Source organism: Crocodylus siamensis, chromosome 4, assembly GCF_052110815.1.
Source record: "Crocodylus siamensis isolate JL-2025a chromosome 4, ASM5211081v1, whole genome shotgun sequence".
NCBI lineage: Eukaryota > Metazoa > Chordata > Crocodylia > Crocodylidae > Crocodylus > Crocodylus siamensis.
This window is the reverse complement of record NC_143398.1, coordinates 921,720-944,077: the sequence shown is the minus strand read 5'-3', so window position 1 is coordinate 944,077 and position 22,358 is coordinate 921,720. Positions and strand designations below refer to the sequence as shown.

Sequence of the window (22,358 nt, the reverse complement as noted above, 5' to 3'; positions counted from 1 at the left end):
AGATACAGCTCTGGCAATTCGTATTGGGGCACGGTATAGCTCAGACTTTCTCCAGAACCCCAACTTAGCAGGGAGCAGGAGCAGCCCCCCTGACTTCAGTCACCTCCTCCGAGAGACTCATGAAGATGAAGAAATATCCAGACTCTGAGAGACTATCCCAGAGGATGTTTCCCCCCAGAGGGGACCCGTGGGTCGGGTGCTAACGGTGGGTCCCCATGAGGACACCTTGTTGGGAGTGGAGGAGGAGCCTGTGGCTCCCTCACTAGCAGCTGCCGAGTCCAGAACCCCCCCAGGGGTCAGCCCTGGCCCCGTCCTCGTGCCTCGGGAGGACCTCAGCCCCACACCCGCTCTAGGGCTGGGGTTCTGCTATAGATGTGGGGATCCAGGGCACATGGCTCGGGAGTGCACCCAGCCTGAGAACCCTGAAAGGTTAAAAGGCGCTGGGCAGTGGGAAATGGGGAAGGGGCAGAGCAATGGAGTCAGCTCCACTCTGGACCCAGACAGACTCCTGCACATTACCCTCAGTAAATTCACTGCCAAAGGGACTAGTGGGACCCCGTGCAGAAGTCTCCATGATGGTGACTGGTCGCCCATGCTGAGCCATTCTAGACAGCGGGTCCCAGGTCACCATCCTATTTGAATCCTTCTATGAGGAACATCTGAGACACCGGCCTTTGCTTCCCCTTACAGGGTTGGGACTTTGTGGCTTAAGCCAGGAACAGTATCCTTCCAGGGGTTATGTGCGTGAGAGGCTAAAATTCCCTGCTGAAATAGCTGGGGTGGAGGAAGAAGTGTCAACCATCGCTGTAGTGTGCCCTGATCCAGGGTGGATGAAAGGGGCACTCTTATTGTAGGGGCCAACTCCAGCCTTTTCCAGGTTCTTGCTCACTACTGTAAACACCAGGCTGGCCCAGATTACCAACAACGGTTAACGATGCATGCCTTGTGCTCAGAGGCGTATGACTGATGGGACCATGGAGAGATGTGGGGTTACCCTGAGGTTGTGGGGACCCTGCACTTCTCTGGAGCAAAGCCCCGGTGATTCCCTCCACAGGGCCAATGGGCTTTGTCTACTCTATGCAGTTGGATTGAGAGGGATGGAAAGAATAAGCTGCTGGTGTTGGAGACCCCCACCAGGAGAGAGAGACCTGGTGCACTGAGGGTCCCTGCTGGCGTGATTGAGACAAAAGGGCTCAACAAAGACCTGGTTACCATGATAGTGGTGGTTAACCCAACCTTGAAAGATATCATGGTCCACCCAGGACAGAAGGTGGCCTTGATAAAGGAGCTGAAGTGGTGAAGCCTGAGCAGGAGGGAAACCCCCCTCCAACTGACCCTTCGTGATTCTTTTTTGGAAACTCTGCAATGCCTGAAGCCTGTAAAGCTCGGCTCAGGGACAAACTAGGGGCTTGAGCCCATGTTTTCTCCCTGCATGACTGGGATGTGGGGGAGGCTAAGGGGGTGCAGCATCACATTCATCAGAGCAACCCATGACCCTCTCGTGATAGGTCTCGGTTCATTCCCCTCGCTGAGATGGGGGAAGTAAGACGTCATCTGCAGGAGCTCGTGGACCACCGCATCATCACGGAGTCCAAGAGCCCTTATGCCTCTCCCACTGCGATTGTGCGGAAGAAGAACGGCCAACTCCGTATGTGTATTGATGACCGGGCTTTGAACGCCCGGACCATCACCGATCAATACGCTGTGCCACGGGCGCAGGAGGCTTTGGACAGTCTAGTAGGGAGCAAATGGTTTTCAGTACCAGACCTCCGCAGTGGCTACTACCAGATACCTCTGTGGGACGAGGACAAAGAGAAGACTGCTTTTACGTGTCCCTTGGGATTCGATCAGTTTGAGTGAGTGCCCCAAAGGATATCCGGGGCTCCTGCCACCTTGCAGCGACTAATGGAGAAGGTCGTTGGGGATATGCACATGACCCAAGTACTGGTTTATTTAGATGATATTATTGTTTTCAGAAAGACCCTGGAGGAACACGAAGAACGGCTACTCTGGGTACTCGATTGGCTGGAAACCGCTGGACTTTAGTTGGCCACTGATAAATGTAAGTTCTGCCAGGCCTCCGTGAAGTACGTAGGACATATTGTAGCACAGGAAGGGGTCAGCACTGATCCAGAGAAAGTAAGTGCTGCCACCACTTGGCCTCGACCCAAGAACTTTAGGGAATTGAAAAGGTTCCTGGGATTTGCAGGTTTCTACTGGCTATTCATTAAAGACTATGCTACAATACCCGGACCTTTAAATGCCCTCACTCACGGATACCAGGTGGGAAGGTCGCCCCTCAAGAAGGGCCAAACAATGGCTGAAATGGGCTTCCTGTGACACGAAGCCCCACAGAGCCTTTTGGTCCGTGGCGGGACTCACAGTGCGAAGATGCCTTCCAGGAGGTGACCCGGCGGTTGACTCAGGCACCTGTGCTGGCGTATGCTGATCCCAACGGCCCCTTTATTTTGCACACAGATGCTAGCCTGTCAGGACTGGTGCTGCACTGTACCAGGAGCATGAGGGACACTGGGTGCCAGTGGCTTTTGCCAGCAGGGGATTGTCACCCAGCGAGACGCGCTACCCAGTACATAAGTTTGAATTCCTGGCCCTCAAGTGGGCCGTCACGGGGAAATTCCTGGACTATCTGTATGGGACTACCTTCCAGGTGTGGACAGACAATAATCCCCTTACCTATGTGCTCACCAGCGCTAAGTTGGATGCGACCAGCCAACGCTGGATCGCGGCACTAGCCAACTACACCTTCAGCCTGCACGATCGAGTGGGACGAAAGAACGTGGATGCTGATGCCCTGTCTCGACAACTCCCCCGCAACCCCGGGAGTGTTTGAAGCCCCGAGACAGTGACAATTATTTGTGACCTGCAATTACAAGACCCTGTGGGGACGAGGGAAAGTACTGGTGGCATGGCTGAGGTGTTGGGGTTGCCCCCTGAGCAGATCCCACAGGCCTGGGTTCAGTACACCACACTGACTCCCTCTTCGTTGCCCCAGGTCACGGCCACAGAATGGCGGATGGCGCAAGAACAGGACCCAGATGTGCGAGAGGTGCTGCGTGCCCAGAGATCAGGGAATACCCCCGAGCCCCGCCACCCTTAATAATGCTACCCCAGCAGCCCACCTCCTGTTGAGGGAGCGGGAAAGGCTTCGCTTCTTTGATGGAGTGCTACATCGGGAGGTGCAGGACCCAGAAGGATGGAAATATTGGCAGCTGGTCCTCCGTCAGAAGTGTAAGGCCCTTGCGTTACAGGCCTTGCATGATGACTTTGGGCACATGGGGGTGGAGCACACCCTTGGCGCTAGCCCGTCAGCGGTTCTTTTGGCCCAAACTGGCTGAGGATGTAAGGACTAAATGCTTAAACTGAGATCGGTGTGTGTGGAGGAAGACCCTGCCCGCGCGAACTGCCTATCTACACACCATCCAGAGCTCAAAACGCATGGCGCTCGTGTGCCTGGATTTCCTAGCCACAGAAGGGGAGGGGCACCGAAAGGGGAATGTGCTGCTTGTGACAGGCCACTTCACCCGATACGCCCAGGCCTTCCCTACGTGAGATCAAACAGCAAGAACAGTTGCAAGTACCGCCCGGGTTTCACTGACATGATGTTCGCACTGGTTGCAGCCTGCGTCCACACCCTCCGGGCCAGGGAGAGGTCTCCCACCAACAGGCTCTGGTCCCTGGGCAGCCAGAGACCCTGCAGTGCCTGATCTCGGGGTCCCACCCTGGGCAGCTGGAGGTGACCTGGCTGCGAAAGGGAGCCAGGAGAGAAGGAGCCATGGAGGGGATGTGCCCCAAGGATGTGACCATGACATGTGAGAGGACCCACACAGGGACATGATGATGCCCGAGAGCAACAACATGCCCTGGGGAATGTTACCTGCTATGCCCCAGGGCTGGAGAATGACAGAGGTGACAGCTGGGACCCACCTCATGACCTACCTGACCTTCACACTCACCGTGCAGGGCTACGGGGTGCAGATCTGATGCTGCTTCTCCATGATGTTGAAGGTATCAGAGAGGAGCAAGTGTTCCAAGAGATCTGGGTGCAGGGTGAGTGCCCAACCTCACCGCTCCCACCTCTGGACATGCAGAGCCACTCCTGGTGGGGAGGATGTGTCAGCTCCTGCCAGGGCCCTGTGACTGCCGGGCTGGTGCAGGTCTCACCCAGTACTCACAGCACTTCCCCAGGCCCCCACAGCTCCCTGGGGGCCCAATCCCTGCCTCCGCTTCGGATCATGGCAGTCCCTCATGCTAACACCCCCACTGTCTCCCCTGCCCAGCTGCAGGTGTCGGAGATCCAGGTGTGGCCCGAGTGGGACCCCCGCGACAAGGTGCCATTTGCTGTCCAGCTCCACAACTTCTACCCCCGGGAGGTGCCCCCGATCCAGTGGGGCTGGGACGGGGCCGGGAGCTGGGGGGCAGACCCCGCGCAGATAGACAAGAACGCGGACGGCACGTTCACCGCGACGAGCGTCTGGAGAGTGCCCAGCCGCAGCCTGACCCGGCCGGAGCTGCGCGTGCGAGTGTGCGTCCAGCACGGCCCCGGAGAGCCCCCGAGTGAGAGAGAGCTCAGGCTGAGGGCCACGGCTGAGGAGGGGCCGTGTCCGGGGGTCCCAGCCCCGCTGCAGGGGTGTTGGGTCTGGGTGGGGTGTGAGGGGCCGCGGCTCCCCTGACACGGCCTGTCCCGGCCTCTGCCTCTTCCCTTCCCCAGGGCTCCTGCGGCCCCCGGACGTGTCCGAAATCTCCTGGACCGAGTCCGTGGCCACGGGGAAGGGAGTCACCCTGAGCTGCCGCATCGCGGGGCATTTCCTGGGGGAGCTGAGCATGACCTGGCTGCGGAGGGGCAAGGGGGAGCCCACTGCTGTGATCCTGCGGGACTCGGCTGAGTGGAGGGTGGAGCCCGGCACGGCCGTCCTGGCACGGGACGGGAAGAGCTTCCAGCAGGAGACCAGATGCAGCTTCTTGATGACAAAGGACCAGGATGAAGAGTGCAACCACCGCTTGGGACATCTTGCCCTGGAGGCCCCCGTTGAGGAGAGCAGCGGTAAGCGGTGGGGGACAGGACACACCCAACAGCCGTTCTGAGATAAATGGCCTTGTCATGGGCCCTGCTCTGGTTCTGGTCATGGTGGGTCCATAGGGGACCAGACCCACCTGTCACCCAACCCAGCCCAGAGGGGCTGTGACCCCGTTGCACCAGTGCCTCTCAGAGGCTGTCTAGAACTGGAGGCCCCTAGGGCTGTGCTGGCTATCCAGAGGGAGCCAATGGCAGAAGTTGCCAGGAGCTGGGCTGCACCAGATGGGATGGTGAGCGGGTACATTTTGGGTACCCCGGGACAAGGGATGCCCACTGACATGCTGCTCCCACCAGTTGCAGCCTGGAGAGAGGTCCTTGGGCCAAATATCCTGCCTTTGGATCTCAGGTATAGGGAGCAATTTCTGGGCTGTTTGGGAATTTCCCCCCCATCACCCCAGGCAGGCAGGGGGAGACACCAGGTGCTCTCAGTGCCAATGGCTGTGGGGGTGTGCGCTCCTCTCATGGCTGAGAAATCCTTGCAGCAACATGTCAGAGGACGGCTGGGGAAATACCATGATCACAAGGCACTTTTCTCAAAGCGCACCCAGAGATAACTGCTTTTGTGGCAACAGGCAGTATTTGCAGAGGTAATGTATAGGTACCCCCCCACCCCCACAGTCGTTTCCTGTGGGAAGATCTAGGTTTTATGCCCACTTTATGGAAATGGGAGGTTCCTCCGTAGCTTGGTCCTGTGGCCATTTGCCTGATGGCAAGTGAAATTCAGGGGCATCTGAACCCCAAGTCTTTGGGCCTGGGCCTGTACATAGGATGTTGACCAACCAGAGAGAAGAGCTCCATCCAGGGTACAGACCTCCCAACCAGGGAGAGGAGCTTGACCAGGAATTCTTGGGTCAGCTCACAGAGGTGGTGAAGGCTAAGGATGTGGTAGTCATGGGGGACCCGAACTTCCCGGACATCTGCTGGGAAGAGCAGTCGGCCAGGTCTGACCGCTCACGCAGGTTCTTGGCCAGAGTGCAGGACCTCCATCTAACCCAGGAGGTGCACAGCCCCACCGGGGAGACGCCTTGTTGGACCTAGTGCTGGCCACGGGTGATGACCTGGTGAGGAAGCTGCGGGTGCTCGACCACCTGGGCGACAGCGATCATCACCTGCTGGGATTCACCATCCAGCGCAAGGCAGCAGCCCTAGATTTTAGGAGGGCGGACTTCAACAAGCTAAGGGGGATAGTTGGAGAAGCACCGAGGTCCTCGAGAGGAGGGGTAGCCAGGTGTCCAAGGAGAGTGGTCGCTCCTTAAGGAGACGATCCTCCGAGCCCAAAGGAAGGTAATCCCGATGAGGATCAAAGGGAGCAGGAGAGCACACAAGCCTCCGTGGCTCACCAAAAGCATCCGGGAATGTCTCCTTGCTAAAAAGGAGGCGCACACCCAATGGAAAGAAGCGGTCATCACCAGGGAGGACTATTCTGCAGTTGCTCGGGGATGTAGGGGGGTAGTTAGGAAGGCCAAGGCGGAGATGGAACTGGGACTGGCTTCCCAGATTAAGGACAATAAGAAGTCCTTTTTAAATACATAGGAGGTAAAAAGAAGGTCCCGGGTAATGTGGGGCCCTTGCAGGATGCATTGTGAATATTTTAGTAGTCACACCAGACGACAAAGCCAACATGTTTAATGATTTCTTTGCCTCCGTCTTCCTAAGCAGGGACCAGAACAGCCGCCTCCCTGCTGGGCCCCCTCAGGCCCCGGGGGAGGCACACCTGAGCCACGGGTTAGCAAGGATTTAGTTAGGGAGCTTCTCAAGGGGTTTTCAAGTCAGCTAGTCCGGATGATCTCCACCCTAGAGTTCTAAAGGAACTGGCCGAGGTCATTGCAAGTCCCCTGGCATGACTTTATGAGCACTCGTGGTGCTCTGGTGATGTACCGGAGGACTGGAAGAGGGCCAACATGGTCCCCATCTTCAAAAAAGGCAGGAAGGAGGACCCGGGAAACTATAGGCCGGTTAGTCTTACCTCGATCCCAGGCAAGCTGTTCGAGAAAATTATGCTGGCACACACCCAGGAGGGGCCAGCAGGGGACTGCATGCTTAGGGGCAACCAACACGGGTTCATCAGTGGCAGGTCCTGTCAGACCAACCTGGTGGCCTTCTACGATCAGATCACCAGATCGTTAGTTGCAGGGGGAGCAGTGGACATTGTCTTCCTGGACTTCCGGAAGGCTTTTGACACTGTCTCTTACCCCGTCCTCATTAAGAAAATGGGGGGCTGTGGTGTTGACACCCACACAGTCAGATGTGTTGCCAGCTGGCTGGAGGGCCGCACCCAGAGGGTGGTAGTGGATGGGTCCTTCTCAGCCTAGATGATCTGTTCAGGTCCTTTCTGACCCTAGAAACTATGAAACTATGAAAAAATCTGTAAAATTTTGAAGCCTGAGGTGGAGGTGGAGGACGTTTGCCAGGTGCAGGGTCACTTGTGGTTTTGGACTGACCCTTGGATTTGGACTTGATTTGGCTGGTTTGGCTTGGAACACAAAAAAATTCCTTAAAAAAAATAAAAAAAGACGTGTGTGTCAGAGGATGCTCCCAACTCTAGCTCAACTTCCCCATCTCTGATTGCTCTCCCAGCTGGAGACTTGACTTCCTCAGCAGCAGGCTTCAGCCTGGCACTGGCACTGCCCCCATGCCCCAGCATGGAGATGGAGCCCATGGTCCTGCCTGACTTGGAGGAAGCCCAGAGGCTCCAGCTTTGCCTGGTAAATGGACTCATGGGCCCCAGGCAGCAAGTCATGGGGCCATTCTGCTTGTTTCGTAGGCTATTCAGCAATGGCAGAACCTCAAACAGCTGAGGAGGGAGGAGGCAGCCAAGGAGAGAGGCAGCATCATTGGCACCACATCTTGTGCAACCACCCAGGCAATAGCAGGGATGGCACCCAAGGCTGGACTGGGCAGGGGGCTGGGGCTGGGATGCAGGACCCAGGGCTTGGGCGATCCCCAGACCGCTGCTGGGGGAGGCTGCTTCTGCTGTCCTCCCTCCCACTCCCAGGTGTGGTCTGAGTGGCGGGGCTGGGCAGGGAGCCCAGAAGTGGGGGCTGTCTCACTCTCTGTCTGTGTGGGGCACAGCTCCGTGCAGCCCCCGTGCTGCTGGAATAAATCTAACAGTGCTAAAAATCATCTGCTTCCTTGACTGGATTTAGGAGCAGGCTTTCCCGGCTGGGGAAACACTGTGGCAGGCCAGTAGGGGGCGCTTCTGCATTGAGCCTCCCACCTCCCCTCCCCCTCCCCCTTCTGGACTCCACATGTGTCTCCAGGGGTGCCTAAACCCGGGCAGACCTGCTTTTGAGCCCCACTGCAGAGTCTGGGGGTAATGTAAGCTGCCACCACCCCGAGGGGGGACCCTCTTAAGCTCTGTGTCCTCGGGGAAACACAGGCCTCATAGTCCTACGGGTGCTCGACCCGGTACAGGCACCTGGGGCACTTCCCCAAGTCAGGGGCCAAAAAGTACAGTCTCCCTTAGTCCGCAGACCTAAGGGGCCTCTTAGGCATAATTTAGACCCACCCCTCAAGAAGCCTCCCACACCGGTCACAAAGGAGAACTGTATTGTAGGGTGAAAATAGGGTACAAGATAGAGCGATATCATAGAAATCCCATCCGGCAAAGCAGTCTGGCTGAGGTAGGCTTTTGCTCACGCGTCTGAGTTACTGCCAGCTAGATATCTACCCAGATCTTGTGAGTAACCTACTCAAGCATCATCCAGAGGCTGGTGAAGATCCCCTCTGGAGGCAGGCCGTTTCTAGCTCATGAGTTTTGGGGGAGAGAGCCAGTTTCAGATGGTCAAGCTCCTCTCTACGTCTGAGTCCCCTGCACGGCCGCTGCCCCCTCCTCCTGGGCAGTCTTAACTTATATAGCCTTTGTGACCTCGTTCCCTTGGTCCAATGGAGGCCAGCACCTGTTGGCTGTCAGCCAACCAATTTGAAATACATCACCAGTTGCCGGGCAGACTCCAGCCCACCAGGTAGATGCCCCTCTCCCAGGTAGCCGATACCAGTCCCGTAGGCAGAGGGAGCAGGTTTCCCCCCCCCTCGGGACTGGAGCCAGCTCAGGTCCCCTAAAGAGAGAGGGTAAAGGTGTGTCTCCTCTGCTGGCCCCATCCTCATCACACTGTCACAGCACAGAGATTTTGGGGAGAAACAAAGTTAGCTTCCTGCCACAAACCCCATGTATATGGGTCCAAGAAGGCAGTTTTCCTTAAGCATTCCCAGGGTAACTGTTCTTCTGGCATGGTTTAGTACCCACCCAGGTGTTGGGGCTTAAAGCCTAGTTTATGGAAATGGGAGGCTCCTCCCTAGCTTCTGCAGCCGTATAGCTGAGGGCAGGTGAAACTTGAGGCATTTGAGCCCCAAGCCTCTGGGCTTCGGCCTGCATGTAGGATGCCGCCAGAAGGCTTTGGAAATATCTGAAGCCCGTGGTGGGGGTGCAGGTTATCTGCTGGTTGTAGACCATGCATGGTTCTGGAATGACTCAAGGATTTGGATTTAGATTTGATTTGGCTTAGATGATGAAAAATTTCTTTAAAATAGAAAAGCATTTAAGAGTAGGCTGGGCACAGCTGAAGCCTCCAGAGCCTCTGTATGGAGCTTCCCCTTGCAACATCTCGAAGTATGGGGAAGAAGCAGGAGGAACTCGCCCTCCTCCTAGCTGTCACCAGCCCTGACATAGTAGGGATCACAGAAACGTGGTGGGACTCATCGCATGACTGGGCGGTGAGTGTCAAGGGCTATAGGCTATACAGGAAGGACAGGATAGGAAGGAAAGGTGGAGGAGTAGCACTCTACATCAAGGAGGAATATACTTCCTCGTTAATTAGCATGGGGGTAGAGGGGGGGCACTCTGAGGTGCTCTGGGTTAGAGTAAAAGGCAGTCCAGGGGAGAGAGACTTAACGGTGGGAGTCTACTATAGACCTCCCAACCAGGGAGAAGAGCTCGACCTGGAATTCTTAGGTCAGCTTACAGAGGCAGTGAGGGCTAAGGATGTGGTCATCATGGGGGACCTGAACTTCCCAGACATCTGCTGGGAGGAGCAGTCAGCCAAGTCTGATCGCTCACGTCGGTTCTTAGCCAGACTGCAGGACCTCCATCTAACCCAGGAGGTGCACAGTCCCACCAGGGGAGACGCCTTGTTGGACCTAGTGCTGGCCACGGGTGATGACCTGGTGAGGGGGCTGCGGGTGATGGGCCACCTGGGAGACAGTGATCATCGCTTGCTGGAATTCACCATCCAGCGTAAGGTGGCAAAGGGCTGCAGCAAGGCAACAGCCCTAGACTTTAGGAGGGCTGACTTCAACAAGCTAAGGAGGATAGTTGGGGAAGCGCTGAGGACCCAGAGGGGAAGGGAATCAGATGTCGAAGGTGAGTGGTTGCTCCTTAAGGAGACGATCCTCCATGCCCAAAGGGAGGTAATCCCAACAAGGGTCAAAGGGAGCAGGAGGGCACATAAACCCCCATGGCTCACTAAGAGCATCCGGGAATGTCTCCTTGCTAAAAGGGAGGCATATACCCAATGGAGAGATGGGGTCATCGCCAAGAAGGACTATGTTATAGTCGCCCGAGGATGTAGGGGGGCAGTCAGGAGGGCCAAGGCAGAGTTGGAGATAGGACTAGCTTCCCGGATTAAGGACAATAAGAAGTCCTTCTTCAAATACATAGGGGGTAAAAAGAGGGTCCCGGGTAATGTGGGGCCCCTGCAGGACACGATGGGCAACTTAGTCATCACGCCAGATGACAAAGCTAACATATTTAACGATTTCTTTGCCTCTGTCTTCCTAAGTAGGGACCAGTTCAGCCACCTCCCTGCTGGGCCCCCCTCGGGCCCCGGGAGAGACACGCCTGGGCCAAGGGTTAGCGAGGAGTTAGTTAGGGTACTTCTGGAGAAGCTGGACGTGTTCAAGTCCGCTGGTCCGGACGATCTTCACCCTAGGGCTCTACAGGAACTGGCTGAGGTCATTGCAGGACCCCTGGCACGGCTCTATGAGCACTCGTGGTGCTCTGGCGAGGTGCCGGAGGACTGGAAGAGGGCCAATGTGGTCCCTATCTTCAAAAAGGGAAAAAAAGAGGACCCAGGAAATTACAGGCCAGTTAGTCTGACCTCAATCCCGGGTAAGCTCTTTGAAAAAATTATCCTGGCACACATCCAGGAGGGCCTTGCGGGAGAATGCATGCTCAGGGGCAACCAACATGGGTTTATCAGTGGCAGGTCTTGTCAGACCAACCTGGTGGCCTTTTACGATCAGGTCACCAAATCATTAGACGCAGGGGTTGCTGTGGATGTAGTCTTTTTGGACTTCCGGAAGGCTTTCGACACTGTCTCTCACCCTGTCCTCATCAAAAAGCTGGGAGACTGTGGTGTCGATGCCCACACGGTCAAATGGGTCGCCAACTGGTTGGAGGGCCGCACCCAGAGGGTGGTAGTGGATGGGTTCTCCTCGACCTGGAAGGACGTGGGCAGTGGGGTCCCGCAGGGCTCGGTCCTCGGGCCCGCACTGTTCAACATCTTCATCAGCGACTTGGATGAGGGGGTAGAAAGCACCTGTTCAAATTTGCTGATGACACTAAGATGTGGGGGGATGTGGGTGCACTAGAAGGGTGCAATAGGCTACAAGCTGACCTTGACAGGTTGCAACGGTGGGCGGATGAGAATAAGATGGGGTTTAACACTGATAAGTGCAAGGTGTTGCACATGGGGAGGAAGAACCGGCACCACACTTACAGGTTGGGGAACTCCCCTCTTGCCAGCACGGAGACGGAAAAGGATCTTGGAGTCGTCATTGACTCCACGATGAACATGGGCCGGCAGTGTGGGGAGGCAGTCAAGAAGGCCAACCGTACCCTGTCATGCATCCACAGATGCATCTCGAGCAGGTCCAGGGAGGTGATCCTCCCCCTCTATGCGGCACTGGTCAGGCCGCAGCTGGAGTACTGCGTCCAGTTCTGGGCGCCGCACTTCAAGAGGGACGTGGACGATATGGAAAGAGTTCAGAGGAGGGCCACTCGTATGATCAGGGGTCAGCAGGGCAGGCCTTATGAGGATAGGCTACGGGACCTGAACCTGTTTAGCCTCCACAAGAGAAGGCTAAGGGGGGACCTTGTGGCCTGCTACAAACTGGTCAGGGGGGATCAGCAGGTATTGGGGGAGTCCCTGTTCCCCCGTGCGCTGCCAGGAGTGACCAGGAATAACGGTCACAAACTGGCGGAGGGTAAGTTTAGATTAGATATTAGGAGGCGCTACTTCACAGTCAGGGCGGCTAGGGCCTGGAACCAGCTTCCAGGGGAAGTGGTGCAGGCTCCTAGCCTGGGGATTTTTAAAAGGAAGTTAGATGAGCACCTTGCCGGGGTCATCTGACCCCGGTGCTCTTTCCTGCTAAGGCAGGGGGTCGGACTAGATGATCTACCTAGGTCCCTTCCGACTCTAGCTACTATGAAACTATCTCCCCCCTGGGCCCCAGTGATGGGTCTCAGGATGGCTTCTTTGCACCTCTTTACAGTACCCTGGGTACAGTATCGACCTTGTCACCTCCCACACAGCAGAGTGGAGGGGGAGGGCATCAGGGCTGGGAGTCTGACAGACAGGCGGGACCCCTGGCGCGGCTCTATGAGCACTCGTGGTGCTCTGGTGAGGTGCCGGAGGACTGGAAGAGGGCCAATGTGGTCCCTATCTTCAAAAAGGGAAAAAAAGAGGACCCGGGAAATTACAGGCCAGTTAGTCTTACCTCAATCCCGGGTAAGCTCTTTGAAAAAATTCTCCTGGCACACATCCAGGAGGGCCTTGCGGGGGAATGCATGCTCAGGGGCAACCAACATGGGTTTATCAGTGGCAGGTCTTGTCAGACCAACCTGGTGGCCTTTTACGATCAGGTCACCAAATCATTAGACGCAGGGGTTGCTGTGGATGTAGTCTTTCTGGACTTCCGGAAGGCTTTCGACACTGTCTCTCACCCTGTCCTCATCAAAAAGCTGGGAGACTGTGGTGTCGATGCCCATACGGTCAAATGGGTCGCTAACTGGTTGGAGGGCCGCACCCAGAGGGTGGTAGTGGATGGGTTCTTCTCGACCTGGAAGGACGTGGGCAGTGGGGTCCCGCAGGGCTCGGTCCTCGGGCCCGCACTGTTCAACATCTTCATCAGTGACTTGGATGAGGGGGTAGAAAGCACCCTGTTCAAGTTTGCTGATGACACTAAGATGTGGGGGGATGTGGGTGCACTAGAAGGGTGCAATAGGCTACAAGCTGACCTTGACAGGTTGCAACGGTGGGCGGATGAGAATAGGATGGGGTTTAACACTGATAAGTGCAAGGTGTTGCACATGGGGAGGAAGAACCGGCACCACACTTACAGGTTGGGGAACTCCCCTCTTGCCAGCACGGAGACGGAAAAGGATCTTGGAGTCGTCATTGACTCCACGATGAACATGGGCCGGCAGTGTGGGGACGCGGTCAGGAAGGCCAACCGTACCCTGTCATGCATCCACAGATGCATCTCGAGCAGGTCCAGGGAGGTGATCCTCCCCCTCTATGCGGCACTGGTCAGGCCGCAGCTGGAGTACTGTGTCCAGTTCTGGGCGCCACACTTCAAGAGGGACGTGGACGATATGGAAAGAGTCCAGAGGAGGGCCACTCGTATGATCGGGGTCAGCAGGGCAAGCCTTATGAGGAGAGGCTACGGGACCTGAACCTGTTTAGCCTCCACAAGAGAAGGTTAAGGGGGGACCTTGTGGCCTGCTACAGACTGGTCAGGGGGGATCAGCAGGTATTGGGGGAGTCCCTGTTCCCCCGTGCGCTGCCAGGAGTGACCAGGAATAACGGTCACAAGCTGGCGGAGGGTAAGTTTAGATTAGATATTAGGAGGCGCTACTTCACAGTCAGGGCGGCTAGGGTCTGGAACCGGCTTCCAGGGGAAGTGGTGCAGGCTCCTAGTCTGGGGATTTTTAAAAGGAAGTTAGATGAGCACCTTGCCGGGGTCATCTGACCCCGGTGCTCTTTCCTGCTAAGGCAGGGGGTCGGACTAGATGATCTACCTAGGTCCCTTCCGACTCTAGCTACTATGAAACTATGAAACTATGACAGACAGACACAGACAGTGCCTGTGCCTTGTGGGGCAGTGGCTGCTGGGCTGAGGGGCTTCTAGGAGGAACTGTGGGGTGGAGTCATTTTGGGGTGGGCGAGAGAGCTGGGACCCAGCTCCTCACAGCCTTGCACTGGCCCCAGAACAGAGAAGTAGAAAAACTCTTTGATCCAGGCATGTGTTTTTGGTTCAGGCGTGAGGGGTCCCAGTTTCAAATCCTAGCAGAGCCCACAGTGCCGTGGCTTTTACCTCCCAGGCAACACCATGAACGTGGGCAGCTGCCTCCATACATCTCATAGATTCATAGACACTAGGGATACAAGGGACCCCGGAGGATCATTGAGTCCAGTCCCCTGCCCCAGGGGCAGGAAGTCAGCAGGGATCATAGGATCCCTGCGAAATAATCATCTAAATGTCTCTTGAAAGCATTCAAAGTAGGTACTTGAACCACCTCCGGCAGCAGGCTAATCCAAACCTTGGAGGCTCGGACAGTGAAGAACTTCTTCCTTATGTCCAGCCTAAAATGGTCACAGAGGAGTTTGTGACCATTTGTCCTGTCATCCCTTGGGGCGCTCTGGTGAACAAATGTTCCCCAGATCCTGGTGGTCACCCCTGATAAACTTATAGGTGGCCATCAGATCACCCCTGGGCCTGCGCTTTTCCAGGGTAAGGAGCCCCATAATTCTCAGCCTGTCGTCATAAGGTCTGTTTTCCTCACCTCTGATGATGTGCATGGCTCTCCTCTGCACTCTCTCAAGCTTCTCCACATCCTTTTTGAATTGTGGAGCCCAAAACTGGACGCAGTACTCCCGCTGCGGCCTCCCCAAGGCCGAGTACAAGGGGAGAATGACGTCCTGGGATCTGGTTGAGAAGCATCTACGGATGCACGCCAGCATTTTGGTCCCTTTACTTGCCGTAGCATCACATTACAGGCTCATGTTCATCTTGTGGTTACTCATAACCCCCAAGTCCCTTTTGTCTGTAGCACTACCAGCGTAGCACTACTCCCTCCCTTGCTGTCCGAGCTGTATCTTGTGTCTTCAGGACCGTTTCCTACTGCCCTGGCCTCAGCTGGGGGAACATCAGCTCCTGCCCAGCTTTGAGCCAGGGCTAAGATGCTGCCATCCAGGCTGCAGGGAGACGGGAAACAGCCCCCGACTGTCCCAGCCTGGGATCGGCCCTGGGGATTTCCAGCTGAGCCAAGGGCTCTGTCCCATGGGTGCTTAACTGTGGCCTCGGCTACACCACAGTCCAATGGCTGGATAATTGGCTCCAAAGTCAGACTCAGAGAGTAGTGGTCAAGGGTTGCAAATCAGTGGCATCCCCTGAGGCTTGGGAAAATAAACCCCGCAGCATACTTATAGGCCTGGCAGTGCTACAGTTACCAGCACCATGGCTGAAAGAGACTTGGGGGTCATGGTTGACCACGAGATGAACATGAGCCATCAATGTAATGCTGCAGCTGGTAAAGCAAACAAAACTCTGGCCAGCATCCATAGAAGCTTCTCAAGTAAATCTCAGGATGTCATCCTCCTGCTGTACTCAGCTTTGGTGGGCCCACAGTTGGAGTACTGCAACCAATTCTGGGCTCCACAATTCAAGGATGTGGAGAAGCTTGAGAGAGTCCAGAGGAGAGCCATGCACATCGTCAGAGATGAGGAAAACAGACCTTACAATGCCAGGCTGAGAGCCAGGGGACTCTTCCACCTCGAAAAGCGCAGGCTCAGGGGGCACCTGGTGGCTGCTTGTAAGTCGATAAGGGGTATACATCAGGACCTGGGAGAATGTCTGTTCACCAGAGCGCCTCAAGGGAAAACAGGGAGCAACGGTCATAAACTCCTCCAAGACTGTCTCAGGCTGGATATAAGAAAAAATGCCTTTACTGTCCGAGCCCCCAAGATCTGGAGTAGACTTCCCCCAGATGTGGTGCAGGCACCTACTCTGGACTCATTCAAGAAATGCTTGGATGCTTATCTTGCTGGGATCCTTTGACCCCAGCTGACTTCCTGTCCCTAGGGTTGGGGGCTGGACTTGATGATCCTCTGAGGTCCCTTCCAGCCCTACCATCTAGGACTACCTGAAGTGTTTAGATGTGTCCAAGTCAGTGGGCCCAGATGACCTTCATTCATGGGTGCTGAGGGAATTGGCTGGTGTTATTGTGGAGCCTTTGGCACGGCTGTTCGAGGACTCCTGGTGCTCGGGCCCAGTCCCTGAGGACTGGAAAAGGGCCAATGTGGTCCCTATTGTCAAGAAGGGGAGAAAGGAAGAGCCTGACAACTACAGGCCAGTCAGCCTCACTTCTATCCTGGGGAAGGTCTTTGAAAAAATTATCAAGGGCCACATTTGTGAGAGCCCTGCAGGGGAAATGAGGTTGAGGGGTAACTAGCATGAGTTCATGCCAGGCCGATCCTGCCTGACCAACCTGGTCTGTTTCTGTGACCAGGTGACAAAGAGCCTAGATGTGAAGGAGTAAGTTGATGTCATCTTGGACTTCCAGAAGGCCTTCGACACAGTGTCCCCCCCAATTCTGGTGGGCAAGCTGAGGGGCTGCGGCACTGACGAATGCACGGTCACATGGGTGGCAAACTAACCGCCATGAAGACATCGAGCGATGGACGCCAGCGAATTACTCCTTCTGAACTGTTTTAGTTGATGTCTTCTGGTGCTGGTCGTCCCTCGCGGCAGAGACCTGCCATCAAGGACAATGACCAGGTGATGGTCCTTCCCTTCTATTGGGTGTGTGCCTCCCCTTTAGCGAGGAGATGTTCCTGGATGCTTTTGGTGAGCCACGGGGGCTTTTGCGCCTTCCTGCCCCCTTTGATCTGTGTTGGGATTACCTGCCTTTGGGTTTGGAGGATCGTCTCTTTAAGGACTGACCACTCTTCTTGGACAGCTGGCTCCCCTCCCTTCTGGGACTCAGTGCTTCCCCAACTATTCTCCATAGGGTTCCTGGTGCAGGGGCAGCTGCAGGAATCCCCAGCATCCCAGAACAAACCTTGGACCACGAGTGTGAGGGCAGCAGCTTAGCGTCACTACAGTGGATGTCACTGCATGTGTCAGAGCTCAGCTTTACCTGGTTTTCTCCTCCAGGTAGGAAGCACAGAGGTGGATCACACCAGCACCCTGATTGGAGTTGTCCTGGGGACCGGGATCGTAATTGGAGCTGTGATCACCACAATCATTTCCTGCCGGATACGTAGGAGCAAAGTAAAACAAGACCATTCTGTTGGTCTGCAAGGTCCCTGTAACTGGGGGCCTTCTCCGGGCTGATTTCCCTTTGGCCCACCCACCTGTTTCTGGACTAACCGCCTGTCTTCTCTCCTGCCATGCCTTACTGTTGATTAATTAATTGATGTAAATTAAGTGGGAGGCTGCCCATTTCCTGCCCTGATGCCAGTTGGGTGCTATCTATGGCTTTGGACCTCCTCTACACCGCAGCCCAAGCCTTGCAGATGGCATCCAGCTGTTTCCAACATCACCAGCCCCACATTGGGCCCTGCAATCCTACTAGTTGAACCCCATTTGGATCCCTTCATTCAGACAGCTTATTCTGCCTTCATACTGGGCAGCATAGCTCCCTGAGCTGCTCCCCCTCACGGGTGCAGTCACCCCAGGACCATGGCTACTGGCCCGGGCCCACCTTTAGGCCAGTTGGAAGCCCAGGCCTGCAGCTCTGGGCATCCCTTGTGGTGGGCCCCCGGCCTTTCCAGTTCTGGCCCCAGCACGGGCTAGTCAGGAGATGTTGACAGGTTCTTGAGTCTATGGCTTGACTCTCTCTCTGGGGTCCACCTTCCAGACCCTACAAAGGGGTAACCCACGCAGTTGTGGGGGCTAGGAGGTTAAGACGCCCCAACTTGCCTTTCACCAGGGTGGTAACTGGCTTGGCATTTCCTCTCCCGCACCACTGAGAGCCCCACCAAGCCACCCACTCCTGGTAGGTTGCAGTTTTAGGTCATGCCTAGGACCAGGAGCTGCCTGACCCCCCCCCCTACAGCTCCTCCCTTACTTCCAGATGAGACCAGCAGCCCTCCAGCCAGGCAGTGTTGTTGCCTAGCCTTCCAGCAGTGAAATACCCTGTTTATATGGGCAGCCCGAAATCTAAAATGCTCACTGCCCTCATCAGGCACCTGCCGGCTGCTCTCTCAGGCCTTTAAAGTGGCAGCACAAACATTGCCCTGCTGCAGTGCCCATAGTAGGAAGGGGCTCGTCCAGGATTCCCGCGTAGCGGGTGCTAGAATGTTATTCAAGTGCTGCATACCCCTGTGGAGATAGAGAGCCACAAGGAGACATGTCTAATGCCGACCAGTCTGCCTTACCTTCTGGGAGCGATGGGACTGTGCAGGGGGGAACCGGGCAAACTGCTGGTACTGAAGCTACCCCAGATGGGTGCGGGTTTTCCACCAGACTCTGCGGGAGGTGACCCACTCCTCCAGGGACCAGGCAGCTTATAAGAGACTCTGGGATTCCTGGGGAGCCCTGCCAGTCTCTGCAGGGGAGGAAGGATCTGACTCTTGGCTCTCCCATATTCAAGAGACTTTACTGACTTGGCAAATACCTGATGAGGATAAGCGACGTCGTGTGCTGGAGGTCCTGAGGCAGCCTGCCGTTGGGCTTGTGAGGACTGCCGAACTCCAGAGCCCTGCTATCACCCCATGAGGACACCTTGTTGGGAGTGGAGGAGGAGCCTGTGGCTCCATCACTAGCAGCTGCCCTGTCCAGAACCCCCCCAGGGGTCAGTCCTTGCCCCGTCCTCGTGCCTCGGGAGGACCTCAGCCCCACACCCGCTCTAGGGCCGGGGTTCTGCTATAGATGTGGGAGCCAGGGCACATGGCTCGGGAGTGCACCCAGCCTGAGAACCCTGAATTGGTATTTGAAAGGTTAAAAGGCACTGGGCAGCAGGAAACAGGGAAGGGGCAGAGCAATGGAGTCAGTTCTGCTCCGGACCCAGACAGACTCCCGCACATTACCCTCATTAAATTCACTGCCAAAGGGGCTAGTGGGACCCTGTGCCAAGGTCTCCATGATGGTGAATGGTCGCATAGAGAGATGGGTCACCCTGAGGTTGGGGGGACCCTGCACTTCTCTCAAGCAAAGCCCCAGTGAGTCCCTGCACGGCGCCAATGGGCTTTTCCTACTGTATGCAATTGGACTGAGAGCAATGAAAAGAATAAGCTGCTGGTGGTGGAGACCCCCACCAGGAGAGAGAGACCTGGTGTGCTGAGTGTCCTTGATGGCGTGATTGAGACAAAAGGCCTCAAGCAAGACCCGATTACAGTGATAGTGGTTAACCCAACCTTGAAAGATATTGTGGTCCACCCGGGACAGAAGGTGGCCTTGATAAAGGAGCTGAAGTGCTGAGCCCTGAGCAGGAGGGAAACCCCCCTCCAATTGACCCTTCACGGTTCTTTTTTGGGAACTCTCCAGTGCCTGAAGCCTGTAAAGCTCAGCTCAGGGGCAAACTCAGGGCTCTAGCTCGTGTTTTCTCCCTGCATGACTGGGATGTGGGGGAGGCTAAGGGGGTGCAGCATCACATTCATCTGAGCAACCCATGACCCTTTCACAAAAGGTCTTGGAGCATTCCCCTCACTGAGATGGGGGAAGTAAGACGTCATCTTCAGGAGCTCATGGACCACCAGTGACTAATGGAGAAGGTGGTTGGGGATATGCGTATGACCCAAGTACTGGTTTATTTAGATGATATCATTGTTTTTTGGAAAGAACCTGGAGGAACACGAAGAATGGCTACTCCAGATACTCAATGGGCTGGAAACCGCTGGACTTAAGTTGGCCATTGATAAATGTAAGTTCTGCCAGGCCTCTGTGAAGTACGTAGGACATATTGTAGCACAGGAAGGGGTCAGCACTGATCCAGAGAAAGTAAGTGCTGTGACCACCTGGCCTCGACCCAAGAACTTTAGGGAATTAAAAAGGTTTCCGGGATTTGTGGGTTTCTATCTGTGATTCGTTAAAAGACTATGCTACAATAACCAGACCTTTAAATGCCCTAACTCACGGACACCTGGTGGGAAGGTTGCCTCACAAGAAGGGGCAAAACAATGGCTGAAATGGGCTTCCTGTGACACGAAGCCCCACAGAGCCTTTTGGTCCACGGTGGGATTCAAGGTGTGAAGATGCCTTCCAGGAGGTGACCCGGCAGTTGTCTCAGGCACCTGTGCTGGCGTATGCTGATCACAACCGCCCTTTTATTTTGCACACAGATGCTAGCCTGTCAGGACTGGGGGTGTGCTGTACCAGGAGCATGAGGGACATCGGCGACCAGTGGCTTTTGCTAGCAGGGGATTGTCACCCAGTGAGACGCACTACCCGGTACATAAGCTTGAATTCCTGGTCCGCATGTGGGCCAAACCGAGAGATTCCAGGACTATCTGCATGGATCTACCTTCCCGGTGTGGACAGACAAGAATCCCCTTACTTATGTGCTCACCAGCGCTAAGTTGGATGCAGCCGGCCAACGCTGGATCGTGGCACTAGCCAACTGTGGGGGGCCAGTAGGGGGCGCTCCTGCATTGAGCCGCCCACCTCCCTGCGCCCGCCCACCTTCCAGGCTCCGAATGCCTCCCTAGGGCGCCTTATGCTTGGCCGACCCCTCTCCCGGAGCACACTCGCTAGTCTGGGGGTAACATCGCCCCCACCACCCCGAGAAGGGACTGTCTCGGCCCTGTGTCCTCGGGGAAACACAGGCCTAATAGTCCAACAGGTACTCGACCCGGTACAGGCACTTGGGGCACTTCTCCAAGTCAAGGGGGCAAAAAGGAAAGTCTCCCCTAGTCTGCAGACCTAAGGGGTCTCTTAGGCATAATTTAGACCCACCCCTCAATAAGTCTACCACACTGGTCACAAAGGAGAACTTTATTGATTACAAGTGTTAGGGTGAAAATAGGGTATAAGATTGAGCAATATCCTAGAAATCCTAAAGAGCAAATAGTCTGGCTGAGGTAGCCTTTTGATCACGCATCTGGGTTACTGCCAGCTAGATAGCTGATCAGATCTTGAGTAGGTTACTCACAAGCATCTTCCAGAGGCAGGTGAAGTTTCCCCTTTGGAGGCAGGCAGTTTCCAGCTCATGAGTTTTGGGGTGAGAGAGCATTTCAGATGGTAAGGCTTCTCTGTGTCCCCCCACATGGCTGCTGCTCCCACCTCCTGGGCAGTCCTAACTTATATAGGCCCCGTGACCTCATTCCCCTGGTCCAGTGGAGGTCAGCTCCGGTTGGCTGTCCGCAAACCAATTTCAAATACATCATCGGTCACCGGGTAGATTCCAGCCCACCAGGTAGGAGCCCCTCACCCAGGTGGCTAATGCCAGTCCCGTAGGCAGAGGGAGCAGGTCCCCCCTCCCTCAGGACTGCAGCCAGCTCAGGTTACCTAAAGAAACAGGCTGAGGTGTGACTCCTCTGTGCTGGGCCCATCCCAATCTCATTGTCACACGGCAGAGATTTTGGGGAGAAACCAAGGTGGCTTTCCTGCCACAGGGACAATCCCATGCACCGGTGCAGGCTGGGAGTGACTGGCTGGGCAGCAGCTCTGCAGCAACGGACCTGGGGGTGACGATGGACAGTAAGCTGAACATGAGGCAGCAGTGTGCCCTTGTTTCCAAGAAGGCTAATGGCATCCTGGGCTGCATCGCCAAAGTGTTTTTCCCCTCTGCTCAACACTTGCGAGGCCACATCTGGAGTCCGGTGTCTAGTTTTGGGCGCCCTGCTACAGAAAGGAGGTGGACAACTTGGAGAGTCCAGGTGAGGGCAATGAAGATAGTTCAAGGGCTGGGGCCCATGATTTGTGAGGAGAGGCTGAGAGAAGTGGGCTTATCTCAGCTATTCCAGCTCCATCCCAGTACTCTCAATCCTCTCCCAGATATAATCCAGGCTCCCAGGGTGCCTTGTTGCAGTCTAGCATGCCCCACTTTCCTCCCAGAGCTGTAGTGCAGCCCTGCTACCTGCTACCCCACTACTCCAATCACATGCACCCAATGATGGTTTACTTAGCCTCCACTGAGGTAGAGGATGCTTGCTGTGGGATTGGGGAAGCATTTGGAAGGGCAGGGCCCTGATCCTACATGGTTCTTTACCCTTAATAATTATCAAGGATAATTACTAGAAAAAAACTTTTTTCATGAGAAGGGTAGTAAAACACTGGAAGAGGTTACCCAGAGAGATGGTGGAGTCTTCATCCTCAGAGG

At 55.6% G+C, this 22,358-nt stretch overlaps 2 protein-coding genes across 5 annotated transcripts in view; one reads left to right on the top strand and one right to left on the bottom strand.

Annotated features, from left to right (window-relative positions):
- LOC149865316 (uncharacterized) overlaps positions 1-22,358 on the bottom strand; it is a 180,631-nt gene that overhangs the window by 90,421 nt on the left and 67,852 nt on the right. The gene's annotated exons all lie outside the window — the stretch shown is intronic.
- On the top strand, positions 26-20,463 carry LOC149865319 (uncharacterized). Of its 4 annotated transcripts, none has more exons than XM_090041315.1 (4): positions 26-4,026; positions 4,299-4,575; positions 4,730-5,062; positions 7,860-8,229. In XM_090041315.1, the coding sequence occupies exons 1-4, from the start codon at positions 4,015-4,017 to the stop codon at positions 8,099-8,101; spliced, it is 864 nt and encodes a 287-aa protein (XP_089897441.1). In that variant the 5' UTR covers positions 26-4,014; the 3' UTR covers positions 8,102-8,229. The 4 variants fall into 4 exon arrangements, with proteins under 4 accessions (XP_089897441.1, XP_089897442.1, XP_089897443.1 ...); XM_090041316.1 differs by lacking the exon at positions 7,860-8,229 and adding an exon at positions 17,252-20,463 and having other exon boundaries at positions 3,038-4,068; XM_090041317.1 differs by having other exon boundaries at positions 3,038-4,026; positions 4,299-4,349; positions 7,860-8,298.